We start from the raw sequence: 14,729 nt of genomic DNA, 5'->3' as shown, positions 1-14,729 counted from the left end.
TTTGAAGCTCGATATGGGTACCCGCGATCAATAAAGTTTTTTACGTTTCGGATGATATAAAATTTTCTTCGTGAAAATCCATTTACTAGAACGGAGGGAACTGGCCTTCCAAAAACACGAAATTTAGCAACAAATGTTTTTGAAAATATCGCGGATTTATTTGCGTTTTCTGTGGATCATTTCCGCTTCAATAAATGACCTCATACGGATTTTGATCTTTTTCGAAAAGAGAACTTTAAAAACTTCAGCCGAAAGAGAGATGTACCCAATTTATCTCAAAAATAGTATGAGCTGGCACATCCATGGTTCTTAATGGACCACATTGAAATCGGTATAGATCGATGTATTTTTTTAGGGTGCACACCGAAATCGGATACGCGTTAATGGCATATGGAGTTTTCGGAAATTATTCACGTTTTACGAGTTTTTGGGTACTTCAATGCAACATGTGGCACATCTTAGCCGTCAAATGAAATTTCGCAAAATATATATGGATTGGAAGATAAACTTCAGTACTTCCTGGAAACCGCATGCGCATCAAATGATTTTGATAATTACGCGATTTAGACGCAATTTAAAATGTATATTTCATAATATAGTTTTATTTTAAGATTTATTTCTACTAACAGAACCCCAAGATTTATCGGAAGGGTCTTGGTACAATCCGCAAGGTGTATACTTATACACATGAAGTTATTATTTTCATATATGGCAATTTTTCGGCGAAATTCGGGTAAAATATAAGAATAACCCCAACATTTTTTTTCTGAAATTTCTTGTATAAAATTAAAAAATAAATGTGATGACATTATTTCTTCGAACCAAAAACAAATATTTTTCCTCAATATCTTGTTTTATTGTCGGTGTAATTTACAAACCGCTACACAGACTTGTGTGATTTTGATATCATTTGATTCATCATGGTGTTTTGATTATGTAGATATTTTTAAATTATTTTTTAGGTGTGTGTATGTCACTAATATAATGAAAATATTGACGTAATCTCCTATAGTTTTATTATTTTTCTCATATTTCGTGAAGATGTGCAACTTTTTCGCGATTATTATAATATATTCATATTCTTATTTTACGGAAGAAGATATATATCGACGTTTTTGGTCAATATAATAAACGGCGTAATTTTAAGATTTTTTTTCTTATGCCCAAAATAAAAACCTCGATAACTTTTGCGCGCATCAACCAAAAATTTGATCGCGAACGGTTTCGGAGTCAGAACATTTTTCTCCATATGTGTACCAAAAATCATTGATGTGCCACAAAAACAAAAAAGCCGATTTTTTGAAAATGGAATATTAAAAAATTGGCAATATTGCCCATATATTTTCGTCCGATTTTATGTAAATTTTACATAGCGTCATTGTGCTCCAAAGTCCCTATATATCCTTCGATTTACACGAAATATGGCATAGCGTACTGAATTGAGTCTAGAATGATGTGTGGTAAGTTTCGGGAAAAACGGTTCAGATGTTTGTCAGATTAACAGAAATTTTGCACAACGTATCAAATTGAGATTTGAATGACATTATTACGTTTTGTTGAAATTGGTCCAGATGCAGCCATAGCTTCCATATGTATTTCGAACGGGTGTCTGATTGAAATTAAATTTTTAACAGTGCGGCGTACCGAATAGCGTGTATCAATTTTGCTATAAATCGTTTTCCATAAATTTGCCCCATGGTACCCAGACGACTCTATATCTGCCCGAATTAAATTAAATTTATCTTAGGTTGCAGAAAGATATGAGTATGTTCCTTTGATTTCATCCTAACATTGCCAATCTTATTATTTCTTCCAAACTTAGTTCAAGTTCGAAGATAGGGAATATCGGTCCACTCCTTCTGGTACCTCCCACACAGGGCTTAATGTGGGTTATAGTTCATATATAGATCATTATCGAACCTTACGTTCTAGTTTTTTATTTCGATATCCTCCGCAGGTTAAATGATTACGACACCAGTAAGGAAAGTAGTAAAGTCGGACGGGGACGACTATATGATACCCTTCACCACTTTGGGTATATTCAACAGATGAATCCTAACAAACGTCGCATTTTTAAAGGACCAGCAAAATGAAATTGGATCTATAAACATGTCATTCTGCAACCTATACTAATTTTTCATTTGGTCTGATATAGAAGCTATATCTAAATCTGAACCGATTTCAACGATTTCAGGAAATTTAACACACATCATTCTAGACTTAATTCATTACGCAGTGCCAAATTTCGTGCAAGCCGAAAGATATAAAGGGACTTTGGTACACCATTTACTTTAAATTGGACGAAAATATATATGGGAGCTATATCTAAATATGAACCGATTTTCACGAAACTTAATACACATCATTCTAGACCTACTTCATTACGCTGTGCCAAATTTCGTGCAAATCGAATATAGGGACTCTATATATCATTCGCTTTGCACCATTTACATTTAATAGGACGAAAATATATGTGGGAGCTATATCTAAATCTGATTTTCAGGAAACTTAACACACATTATTCTAGACCTAATGACATATAGGGACTTTGGTGCACCATTTACATAAAATCGGACGAAACTATATATGGGAGCTATATCTAAATCTGAACCGATTTTCATGAAACTCCGCACACATCATTCTAGGCCTAATTCATTAAGCTGTGCCAAATTTCGTGCAAATCGAAAGATATATAGGGACTTTGGTGCACCATTTACATTAAATCGGACGAAAATATATATGGGAGCTATATTTAATCCAAATCGGATCATAAATGTGACCTGTACTTTGTTCACAAAAATACATGGACGGACAGATGGACATGCGTAAATCGACTCAGAAAGTGATTCTACGCATATTCTCAAAAGGAACCATGTGTCTATCTCGTTTCCTTTTGCCTGTTACAAACATATGCACAAAGACATAATATCCTGTACCACGGTGTGGTGAAGGGTATAAAAAGGGGGTTATTTGGGGACTACCCCAAAAAGAAGGCGAATATGAATAATTTTGGTGGGGAGATTTCGGCAGAAAAACGCGCTCAAGAACCCCAAAATACCGAAAATTGGAGGTACTTTTATATGAGGGGACCTATATTCATAATTTTTTGTGGAGAGATTTAGAACTAAATACTAAATTATAGCCAATTCGGTGGAAAAAGACGATCAATATCCCAAAATACTAAAAATTAGGAGGTACCAGAAAAAGTGGACCTATATTTATAATTTCTTGTGGAGACATTTAGTACCCAATAAGAACCCAATGTACCAAATTTCAGCGTATTCGGTTGAAAAACGCGCACAAGAACTACAAATATAATAAAACAAAACATTAAATATGCTAATTTTTTATCTTCGTCTTCCGATGCTACTGGGCCACGACTTATTAAATTTTAATTTTGCTATGCTCATTTCCGATGTGATGATTAATTATTTAAGTGGTCTATCTAGGCCTAATTGGTGTGTTTAGTATTTTCTATTAATGTTTCCTATGTTTAGTCTTTTACTTTACTTTTGCTTTCTAATAAACAATTAGCAGAGGTTTACCTTGGTAAACAAGTTTAAGAAATATATAAACAATGAAGATAAGAACGCTACATTAAGTGGGGTCGACTTTACAATATAACCTTAATATGTTAAAAATAAACACATTCATGTAAATATTAAAACATATAGGTTTAAAGCCGCCTAAAACCGATTATATGCTATTCTGTACCATCCTTTGAATTTTATTAAATGTAATATGGGATGACTACATGCTTAATAATTGCAACAAAATAGACGAATCATTTTTATAAAATAGATCACAAAAATATTATATAGGAACTATGTACATATCTATTAATATTCAATAAAATCTTAATAATCAGATTACCGTTATTTTTCGACCAATAATCGATTGTAGAATAGATTCCTATTCACCTTCCCATAGTTGTAACTGGCATAAGTATACCCTTCACCACACTGTGGTGATATGTCTTTGTACATATGTTTGTAACAGGCAAAAATAATCGAGATAGACCCATGGTTCCTTTTGAGAATATGCATATAATCACTTTCTGAGTCGATTTATGGACGTCCGTCTGTCCATGTTAAATAGTAAACAAAGTACAGGTCGCATTTATGATCCCAATTAGATGAAATTTGGCACAGCTCATTTGTTTGGCCAAAGGACGAACCCTATTGAAATTGGGAAAAATCGGTTCAGATTTAGATATAGCTCCCATATATATATAAATATATTCCTTCGATTTAAGGTAAATGGTGTACCTTAAATCTTTCGATTTGCACGAAATTTGGCACAGCGTACTGAATTAAGTCTAGAATGATGTGTGCAAAGTTTCGTGAAAATCGTTTCAGATTTAAATATAGCTCCCATATATATTTTCGATTTTAGTTAAATAGTCCACTAAAGTCCCTTGAAAATGTTTTGATTTCCTCGAATTTTGGCACAGCGTACTGAATTAAGTCTAGAATGATGTGTGCAAAGTTTCATGAAAATCGGTTCAGATTTAGATATAGCTCCCATATTTATATATTTTCCGATTTGAGGTAATTGGTGCACCAAAGACCCTATATATCTTTCGATTTGCACGAAATTTGGCATAGCGTACTGAATTGCGTATATAATAATGTGTGCTAATTTTCGTGAAAATCGGTTCAGATTTAGATATAGATCCCATATATATTTTCATCCGATTTTAGGTAATTGGTGAAGCAAAGTCTCTGAAAATCATTCGATTTGCACGAAATTTGTCATAGCGTATTGAATTAAGGCTAGAATGACGTGTGCTAAGTTTCATGAAAATCGGTTCAGATTTAGATATAGTCCCGATATGTATTTTCGTCCGTTTTTATGTAATTGGTGCATTTTGGTAGAGGGTACTGAATTAAGTCTAGATTGACACAACGTATTGAAGTAATATAAATTAGTCTCTTTCAAGTTTCCCTGAAATCGGTACAGATATAGATATATAACAAAAACACGTCTGTTAGGATACATATCTATACATATGTATAGTCGGACCAGTCCGACTTTACTACATTCCTTACTGTTTTTCGATATGGGACTCTGTTTTGAGGTAACTCTTATATAAAGGTCCCACCCCATGTGTTGGTACTTCGCTGAGTTTTTTACACCGAAGTGGCTTTAATTTAGGATTGCGGGTTTTTATAGAGTGAAAAAGCTTTATGCAGGAAAATTACGATGTGGAGTTGGTTTGAAGAAATGGCCGTCTGGTTTGAAATATCCTCTGTATGAAGATGCCGCCCAATTCTTGGTGCTTTGAAGGTTCTGTGTCATATTTTCTCAGAAATGTGGATTTAATTTGGAATTATCTGTTCTTGCAGGGTGAAAATAGAGTATTGACTACCATTTGCATTCCGCTTTCGTAGTGAATAAAACACTTATCCAATAAATTTTTTTAATATAGGTCCATGTGTTGACAATTCGCTAAGTTTTTCACACCGAAGTGGTTTCAATTTAGCATTACGGGTTTTTAGAGGGTGAAAAAACTCTATGCTGGAAAATTACGAGGTGGGTTCATGTTTTAATAAAGGCCCCACCCATTTACTGTATGCGGGAGGTTTTAACCGAATTTCCCACGGAATCTCTGCAGACAATTTTTGAAATGGCACTATGATTTGAAATAGCTCCTATACCGCCTTTGGTGCTTTGAAGGTTTTGTGTCGCATTTGCTCAGAAATGTGGATTTAATTTGGAATTATCGGTTCTTGTCCTCTCTTCTGATTGAGGTCTCTTCTGATTGAGGAATTTTGAATTCACACCAAATGTTAGAGGACACTACAAACTGACACTACAACTGAGAAACAACCTTCATGGTGGAACATATATAATGGTAAAATCTGTCGATTAATGAATGGCAAGATTCAAATATAAATTCGATACAAATGAAAATTTTTTTTCATAGTTATAACTGTCGATTTTTTTATTTTAACAACAAGATCAGGTTACATAATACATTTACCAACCACCGGAACCAGCCCAGCCGCCAGCACCTCCGGCACCACCGCTGGACCAGCCACCGGCACCACCGCCATAACCACCACCGGCACCACCGCCATAACCGCCACCGGCTCCACCGCCGAAACCGCTGGATCCGCCACCTACGGTGATAACCTTAAAAACTTTAACGGAGCCGCCGGATGAAGCTCCAGCGTAGCCACCACCGTAACCACCGCCATAACCTCCAGAACCAGCACCAGCATAGCTACCAGCGTAACTGCCGCCGTAACCACCAGCACCAGCACCGCCACCATAACCACCAGCACCGGCTCCACCGCCATAGCCGCCACCATAACCACCGGCTCCAGCGCCACCATCAGAGATGATTTTAATGACAGTAGTGCCACCTGATGATGCACCACCACCATAGCCTCCTCCATGGCCGCCGCCATAACCACCACCATAACCACCTCCGTGTCCGCCGCCATATCCACCTCCTTGGCCACCACCGAATCCGCCACCATGGCCACCGCCTAATCCGCCACTACCGCCTCCAAATAAGAAACCAGCATTGGCAACGGCACAAATCGCCAGTAAACATACAAAAACCTATCAAATTCAAAATTTCACGATTAAACACGAATTGAAATCTGTCAATTGCAAAGGACATCGTCGTCAAATAAAACCTATAATCCACGGTGTTAGGCATTTTATTTAAACCAACTATGTCCTTCTCAGGAACAACAAAAAAATGCGATTTGACGCCAATACACACCTTCATGTTGGATCGTTGCTCAAACGAAATTGATGCCACTAATCAAAACTTCTTTCAATTTATACAGTCATAAAGAGGAGCTAAAGATTGCGTTATAGTGTCAAAGAAATAATAGCCCTGATGCCAAGATAGCATCCACCAATTATCGCTGTGGGAAACGGAATACAGTCAAAAAGGAAAAAAAAACAAGAAGCTGCTTTAAGCGAAATAAAGAGAAGGCTAAGAAACACACACGATAGTGATATATCACCTGCTCCATGTCCGTTTTGTTGTTGGCATTAGTTATGCATAGACTTAATTACCCTCCGGCAGTTATGTTCGTGCTGACAAGATTTATTCGTTATCACCTGTTTTGTTATTAGTTTAAATTACCGTTAAACTATTTTGTTTTTTGTACATCTTCGGACTTTTGGGTTTTTTTCATAACTTTATAACCCCTGACCGGAGGTTAGCGTTAATTATGCTCGCGTTTGTTACTTATGTCTGTAATACATTAGCTAGGATTGTAATTTGATAATGAATTTAATTAGGTTATACCGAGATATGGGAACCAGTTTTTTGCCGCATAACCTTAACCTTGAGCTGGTTATTTAGAGGTAAATGTTCGGATGAAAATTTAGATTAAGAACTTTATTTTAGAATTGTAGTTGCTAAACAAATACATTTGAATACTATGTTGGTGTGGGTTGCTGTTGACTAACCCAGCAAACGAAACTGACAGAGCATTATTTGGGCTGAATCGTTCGAGTATAAGTTCGTATAAACATCGATTGTTTTGGTTGTTTTTGGTCCAAATACGATTCAGATAATTGGGAGTTGATTCAAAAATGCCTGTCCAAGTCGGACGAGCCGACTATATGATATATATATATATATATATTACAATTGAAGATAGATATTTCAAACAATAAAACTATTCTTATATCTGTGAAAAAATGGATTTCAAGCGGACAGACTTGGATTTTTTGGTGTATGAAAACGAGCAAAATCCGGATCAATTTGAGCAATCGTTGCATACAGCATGTTGTATGCTGCAGCAAAGTGTACTGTCCACTTTTTTATCTCGCTAGGAAAAACATTTATTATTTGGTACACAAATTGCATGAAATTAGACGAATATCAGACGAAATAAACATAGGTTATGTTATAAAATCCAATAGTAGCTCCAATTTGGTACGTTGTGTTGAAACTTGTCCTAATCGGAAAAGCTTTAGTTATTTGTAACACCATTTAGATTAAATCGGATGGAGATATATATGGATGCTATATCTAAGCCTGAATCGCTTTCAAAAAATTTAGATTTCAACAAAACTTCACGGATATCAGACGGGATTTAATTTAGAAGTAGTAGGGATTTAGTTTCGTATTCGTCTATGTAAACTTAAATATTGGGAGTACTTTTTGAAAAAAGGTTGCATCAACTGTTAAGGTGTATAAATTGCCATATGAATAATATTAATTTTATGATAGAAGTAAGTTGGTATGGATCTAGGCAATATTAGCTTTCAACAAGATGGTACTAGGTCTCAAGATGGCACTACTTATCATCTAGGACGATGAGCAAAAAAACAATTGCTCTTTCCTCAGACCGTATTTTTTCTCTCGAAGAATTGATAACTATTGGATGCCGAGACTTCATTATTTAAGGTCACGTGAATAATAAGATCAACGCCGGATGGAGTACCCGATTTGATCCATTGAATGAATATCGTAATATCGTACCAAACCTACAAATAAACCAGTGAGCGGAGCAGTATAGTCGGAGGGGCCGACCAATCTAATCTAACTTTATGTGTTTCTATATTCTGATCTTGGACAATTTTTGCCCTCTCTTGACCTTCACCGTGGGTTGTGTTGTTATTTTCGGCTTTCAATTGTATCCTATAGATCGACTCAAAAAAAAAAACAAAATAAAGTTTTCGGTCCACTTTATCCCAATATTATTATCTAATCATCACCGAAAATTATAGGCGTTGTCCTTGACCATACCTGGATCGTCATGGAAAATTTCAAAGCGATCAGCGCTATATTTTGGCACTCTAGGGTGGTAATGGGTTACTAAATAATATTTAAACACCTGTAAGTATTTAAGTATAACTCCCACATCCGAGTACATACGACAATGTAATTGGTATCAATTTGAAGACCAACCACTCCTCTGGGATATATTCTCAACTTCTCGGGTCTATGCCCTTCAGGAGTAAATATATACGCCCCAGAATACAAATTTTTGTAATTTTCCACACAAAAGTCAGGGTCCATTTGACCCGCTAAATATTGACCGATCTTTATGGAAACAGGCATCCTTATTCTTTGGACCGATCCCCTTCTCTATGTAAAAATTTGCAATGTTTGGGCCATCATTGCGGCCTCTGGACCGACCAGAAAATCAGACAAAAATAAAGTTCTTGGTCCATTTCATCCCCTAAATATTAACCGATCTTCACCAAAAACAATAGGGGTCTTCATTCGCCAGAACCCGTCCTATTTGGTTGGTCCATAACTGTAGCCTGTATCGTGTTTACAAATTATAATGGACAGAAGGACGGACGGACACACATGTCTAAATCGATTCAGCTAGTCGAGATATGACGATCGGTATACTTAAAGGTGGACCTAAGACCAATATTTCGCGGCGTTACAAACTTTTGGGGCTGCACAAAGCTATAATACCCTGACAACATAGTTGTGTAGGGTATAAAAATCCTAATAACGTATATCGTTTGTAAAAGTTTTGGCTGCACTTCCATCATAATTCGCTTTTATAAGAAAATGTTTAATGTTATTTGAATTTTGCTTTGTAAGGGCAGTGAATTTCCTTTTCATTGCAAAACTTAGATCATCAAGCTCGACTCGAAAGAGTATAAATAACCACTTAGAAAATATTTAATTTGTAATTTTATATGTAATTTGGTACCGACTCTGCGGATGTTTGTCTACTAGGACAAACCCTCTTCTTAATCAGACTATCCAAATTCTTTTCAGTCTTTTTGTCACCGCCATATTAAGTTTTAGCGAATCAATAATATTTTAATATATTTATTTTATTTCATCAAAATTAGCATGTTGTTATTAACTTGTTATGTGGTTGTTGTTATGCTGTCATAACTCCCAGTAGAATGCAGTTATTGGGAATGCTGTTTCTTCTTATAATTATTATATATTTGTACAAATTTTAACTATGTATGAACTCAAATTTCTGTATATTTTCAAATGCAATAACCTAAAAGGTGTTAGTTTACAAATACCATATTTAGGATATAAACCAAAATATATATGCTACACATACATTTGGCTATTTAAAACTTCCTTCAACAGTTCTAACCGGCTTTTGTTCTTGTGGAATATTCTATTGAAAAACCATTATATTATATAAATAAATATGCACATATTTTATTTATTAATTAATGCGATTAGTTGTCTGACAAGAAATACTATATCCACAAAAAAAAATAAAAAAAAAACGAAAAATAAAGATTGTCCATTGTGATTCACGCCATAGCGTTTATATACATTTGCATGTCGAAAGCTAAACAAAGTTAATGAAATACAAACCAGCTATGAAAAAAAACTCAACAATTGGATATAATTTGGATGAAACTGCATCCGAAAAATAATTTATAGATAATAATCAGCATTTTTGTTGAAGTATTGAAAAATATAAATCTTAAATATATCGAACATAAATCATGTCTTGTTTGGAAGAAGGTATATATACGCTTGGAAGATTAGCATAGAATCATAAAATAAATTTTGGGCTGGACTTTTAAATGAAGTATATGTTAAACATGGACCTATATAAAATTTTTTCCGTCACGATGCTTTTCACTTTTCGGAATGCCATTTGAAGATATCACCTAAGTCTCTCGATATACATATATGAGAGTTTGGGACAAAACATCGAATGAATCATGAATCAACCATCATGAAACCCACCAAGTTCCCAGAATGGAAACTTACAGACACTTAAGTTTTGAAATGCGAAAAGCTTAGTCGATATACACATCTAAAATGTGCGCAATAATAATATTGTAAAAACCAGTGAGCGGAGCAGTATAGTCGGACGCAGCCGACCATATGATACCCTACACAACTACCACGGAACTCTAACTTTCTGCGGTTCTATATTCTGAAACTGGGCAATATTTCGTGATATTTGCAACCTTGATCGATTATAGGTTATCAGCTCCACTTTCTAACCCAGGAATATTTTCCATTTTTTCTTGAAGTGAAAATTTACGCCATAAATAAAAAACTGGTCACTTTAGGTTTTGTTTGATTTGACCCTCGGAATATTGACCGATCATCATCTAAAAAGCCGCTCTAAGTATTTAGTCACATCCCTTCACCTTGTAAAATATGCGATGTTCTGCATATAATAATTGCCTCTAGAGCGACTAGAAAATCTGACAAAATTAAAGTTTTCCGTTCATTGCACCCCCTGAATGAAATCTTAACTTCGCCGAAAACTATAGGCGTCGCCCATGGCCATAATCGGAACATCCTTTACAATTTCAAAGCGATCAGCGCGACATTTCAGTCCTCTAATGGTAATACAATGCACATCGTCACATTTACCTTATTATGTATAACTCCCATATCTGGGCACATCCGACAATATAATTGGTATCAATTTAAAGGTAAACCACTCCTCTAGGATATACTATCAATTTCTCGGGTCTATGTCTTTCAGGAGTAAATATATACGCTATATAATACAAATTTTGTCATTTCTCACACAAAAGTCAGGGTCCATTTGACGCGCTAAATATTGACCGATCTTCATCAAAACAGGCATGCTTATTCTTTGGCCCGATCCCCTTCTCCATGCAAAAATCGCGATGTTTGGGCCATAATTGCGGCCTCTGAAGAGACCAGAAAAACCGACAAAAATTAAGTATTTGGTCCATTTCATCCCCTAAATAATAACCGATCTTTACCAAAAACAATAGGATCCTTCATTCGGCAGAACCCATCCTACATGCAAAATGTCGTGAAGATTGGTCCATAACTGTGGCCTGTATAGTGTTTACAATTTATAATGGACAGACGGACGGACGGACAGACATGTCAGCTAGTCAAGATATGACGATCGGTATACTTACAAACTCTTGGGGCTGCACAAACTATAATACCCTGACAACATAGTTGTGTTGGGTATAAAAAAAAACAAATTCAATTGTAGCAAATTGAATGTACCTCATGGTGGGGGGTAAAAACCAATACCAGCATGACCATACGTTTACAGTATCACATCCTTTTCATGGAATGTTGTATTACCATATCGCATAATAGCTGCTTTATGTCTGCGAAGTATTGATTCGTCGCTGGACTATTTGTGCAGATATTATTTTTTATACAGGTGCAGAAGGCGGATGTCTCTGCAGGGTAAATAATGCCAAAATGTCTGTAGAATAACACTCTTACTGCCCTAGCACCCCGGACAGTAAAAGTGTTTCTCGACACTTTAATGTGTTTTTTCGAAACAGTGTTCTACGATTGGCGGGTACAATAAATCAAAAACTATTAATTAAATCGTTTCCAAATTTTAACACGTTATTCTGGAACTAAACAGCTATCGTATAAACTAGGATAAATCCAATCGTTGAAGATCTTCCCTTTTTTCCAGAATAATATGTGGTCGAAAATATACGATTTTCCAAAAAATTATTTTTCTTAGAACAGCCATTTTGGTACTTTTCGAGCGAAGTCAATAAACCTAGTTCATACCAGATATTGTATGTACATATTTACTCTTTATTATAGCGTTGGAATTTTGTCATTCGGAGCTTTCAGCGACCGACAATCATATATAATTTTGTTAGATTTCATAAAATGGTACATGAAAAAGCCTATGCATGCACGTATAACATGTAATTTTGTATAGAATTCAGAATGAATTGACTCTTATACCTATACTAGCGGGCCCGGCAAACGTTGTCTTGCCTAACAATATTGTTGATGTATAATTTTCGGCATTTTAGGTTGTTTTTATACCCTCCATAATAAGGTGATTTGTATATATTTTTGTAACATCTTGGAATTTATCAGAGCACACATAGGTTAACATTATAAAACTGAATTTGATGTTTATGAGTGAGTTTTGTTGCTCCCTCCACGATTTAAGATATAAATTTTATATTTGCACATACATTTGTATTACTCATAATATGGCTTAGCGTTGTCCTGGTGGAACACGACACCTCCCCTGTTGGCCAATTCTGGTCAATTGCTATCTTCAAACGGTACAGTTGTTGGCAGTAGAGATCAGAATTTTGCTTTTGGCCATATGAAAGCAACTCATAATAAACAATCCCCTTCCAGTCCCACCAAATGCATAGCCGAACCTTCCTGGTCGTTAGTCCTGGTTTGGTCACCGTTTGAGGTGCTTCACCGCTCTTTGACCACAATCGTTTTTGCATAGGGTTATCGTATGTGATCCATTTCTCATTTCCAGTCACCATCCGTTTATAAAAATTAGAGTATCTCATTCCGTTTGGTCAAGGCTTCGCAGATGGAAATTCGATCCATTCCATTTTTTCTGTTAATTGGTGAGGCACCCAAACATTGACCTTCTTTTTGAATCCAGCTTTGTGTGAATGGTTTAATTTTTAGCTCCTGGACGATGTTACGACATACCTGTAAAATTCGATCGTTCCACCGGTCTAATGGATTTCTTTTTCCCAAACCTAATATTAGGGATACTTATTGGGCAGAAATTATCCCTAATTAGAATTTTCCATATTGACTCAAGTATTCGGATATCCCCATTTAACGGCGGGATATCCCCATTTAGGGAGTGTTTCAGCCGAAGTGCTGTAATGTTTTATTTTGGATGAAGAAAACCTGTTTACAAAAAATTATCAATATTGGTGCAAATTGGTCCGGGTAGCCCCATATATTGATATACATATAATGATATACTCTTAATGTTCGGTATTTTCTCATGTGGTATTAATATATATCCATACCCATTGTAGTATCGTATGTCATTCATATCATATATCATTCCGTGATATTAAAGGGTAAAACACATTTGCGGAAACATTTCTATTCAGGACCAAATTTTGTATAGCTCCTACATACGGGTCCCGCGCCATTTTCAGTTTTGTAAAGAATTTGACGGAGTGGATGGATCATGGATTTGGCTTAATGTAATAAAAAGGCGCCATACATATTTCCCGTTTAATTTTCAGTATGTTGAAGTTCTTACCCCCCGTTTTCCAATCTACTACACATACTGTGTAACATAGTCCCCATATAAATGTCCCGGCCGATTTAAAGAATCTACATATTAGAAAGTACAAAAGTTCGATCTTAACAACGATTTTTCATGGTATTAAATATATCGGTAGTTGACATTTTGAGGTAACATCACGAGATTCTTTGTTATAACAAATGCTTATTATAGTTGTTCCCTTTCAATATGAACTTAATTTTCTCTGTGATACACATATGCGATTAAAGACATTGACCAACGATTAGGCATATAACCACCATATAATGGTACATTTTAGGTACTTCAATAACAACATGTTCCTATGTTCCTATTATTATTATTTTCAAGAAGAATAATCTAGGGCATGTGTCTTAGAATCAGAACTCTTTTCTGAATCTTCAGATTTTCATCCTTGCATTTGTCCCAAAATGTACGTGAATTTCATGGAAGACGTGTACATACAATGATCGCGTATACTTCTCAATTATTGTTTTGCATTCTCAGAAAAAAAGTTTCATTACAATGTCAATTGAATAAAATAAAATATTTTGAAAATTTTCAATATTTGACAAATGAATATTTGTTTTCAAAATATTTTTTTTTCATAATATTTTTTTTTTGCAAATTTTTCGCGGTTTTCGAATTTTTCTCACCTTTTAAACCTTCCCTGAAGCTCCACGAACATTTCAAGACTAAGATCAGAAAAATCCGTTCAGCCGTTCTCGAGTTTAATGAGACTAACGAACAGCAATTCATTTTTATATATATAGA

At 35.4% G+C, this 14,729-nt stretch overlaps 1 protein-coding gene across 1 annotated transcript; it reads right to left on the bottom strand.

The window, feature by feature from the left end:
• Positions 1-5,982: 5,982 nt before the first annotated feature.
• On the bottom strand, positions 5,983-6,745 carry LOC133331859 (uncharacterized). The gene is made up of 2 exons (XM_061540246.1): positions 6,740-6,745; positions 5,983-6,573 (listed from the first exon to the last, which is right to left on the bottom strand). Exons 1-2 carry the CDS (start codon positions 6,743-6,745, stop codon positions 5,983-5,985), a joined length of 597 nt encoding a protein of 198 aa, XP_061396230.1.
• Positions 6,746-14,729: the final 7,984 nt, after the last annotated feature.

Source organism: Musca vetustissima, unplaced genomic scaffold (genome assembly GCF_032173495.1).
Source record: "Musca vetustissima isolate MV318-11 ecotype Yass unplaced genomic scaffold, APGP_CSIRO_Mvet_v1 utg19164, whole genome shotgun sequence".
NCBI classification, from domain to species: domain Eukaryota; kingdom Metazoa; phylum Arthropoda; class Insecta; order Diptera; family Muscidae; genus Musca; species Musca vetustissima.
The sequence above is the reverse complement of the archived record's forward strand: the minus strand, read 5'-3'. Positions and strand labels throughout refer to the sequence as shown.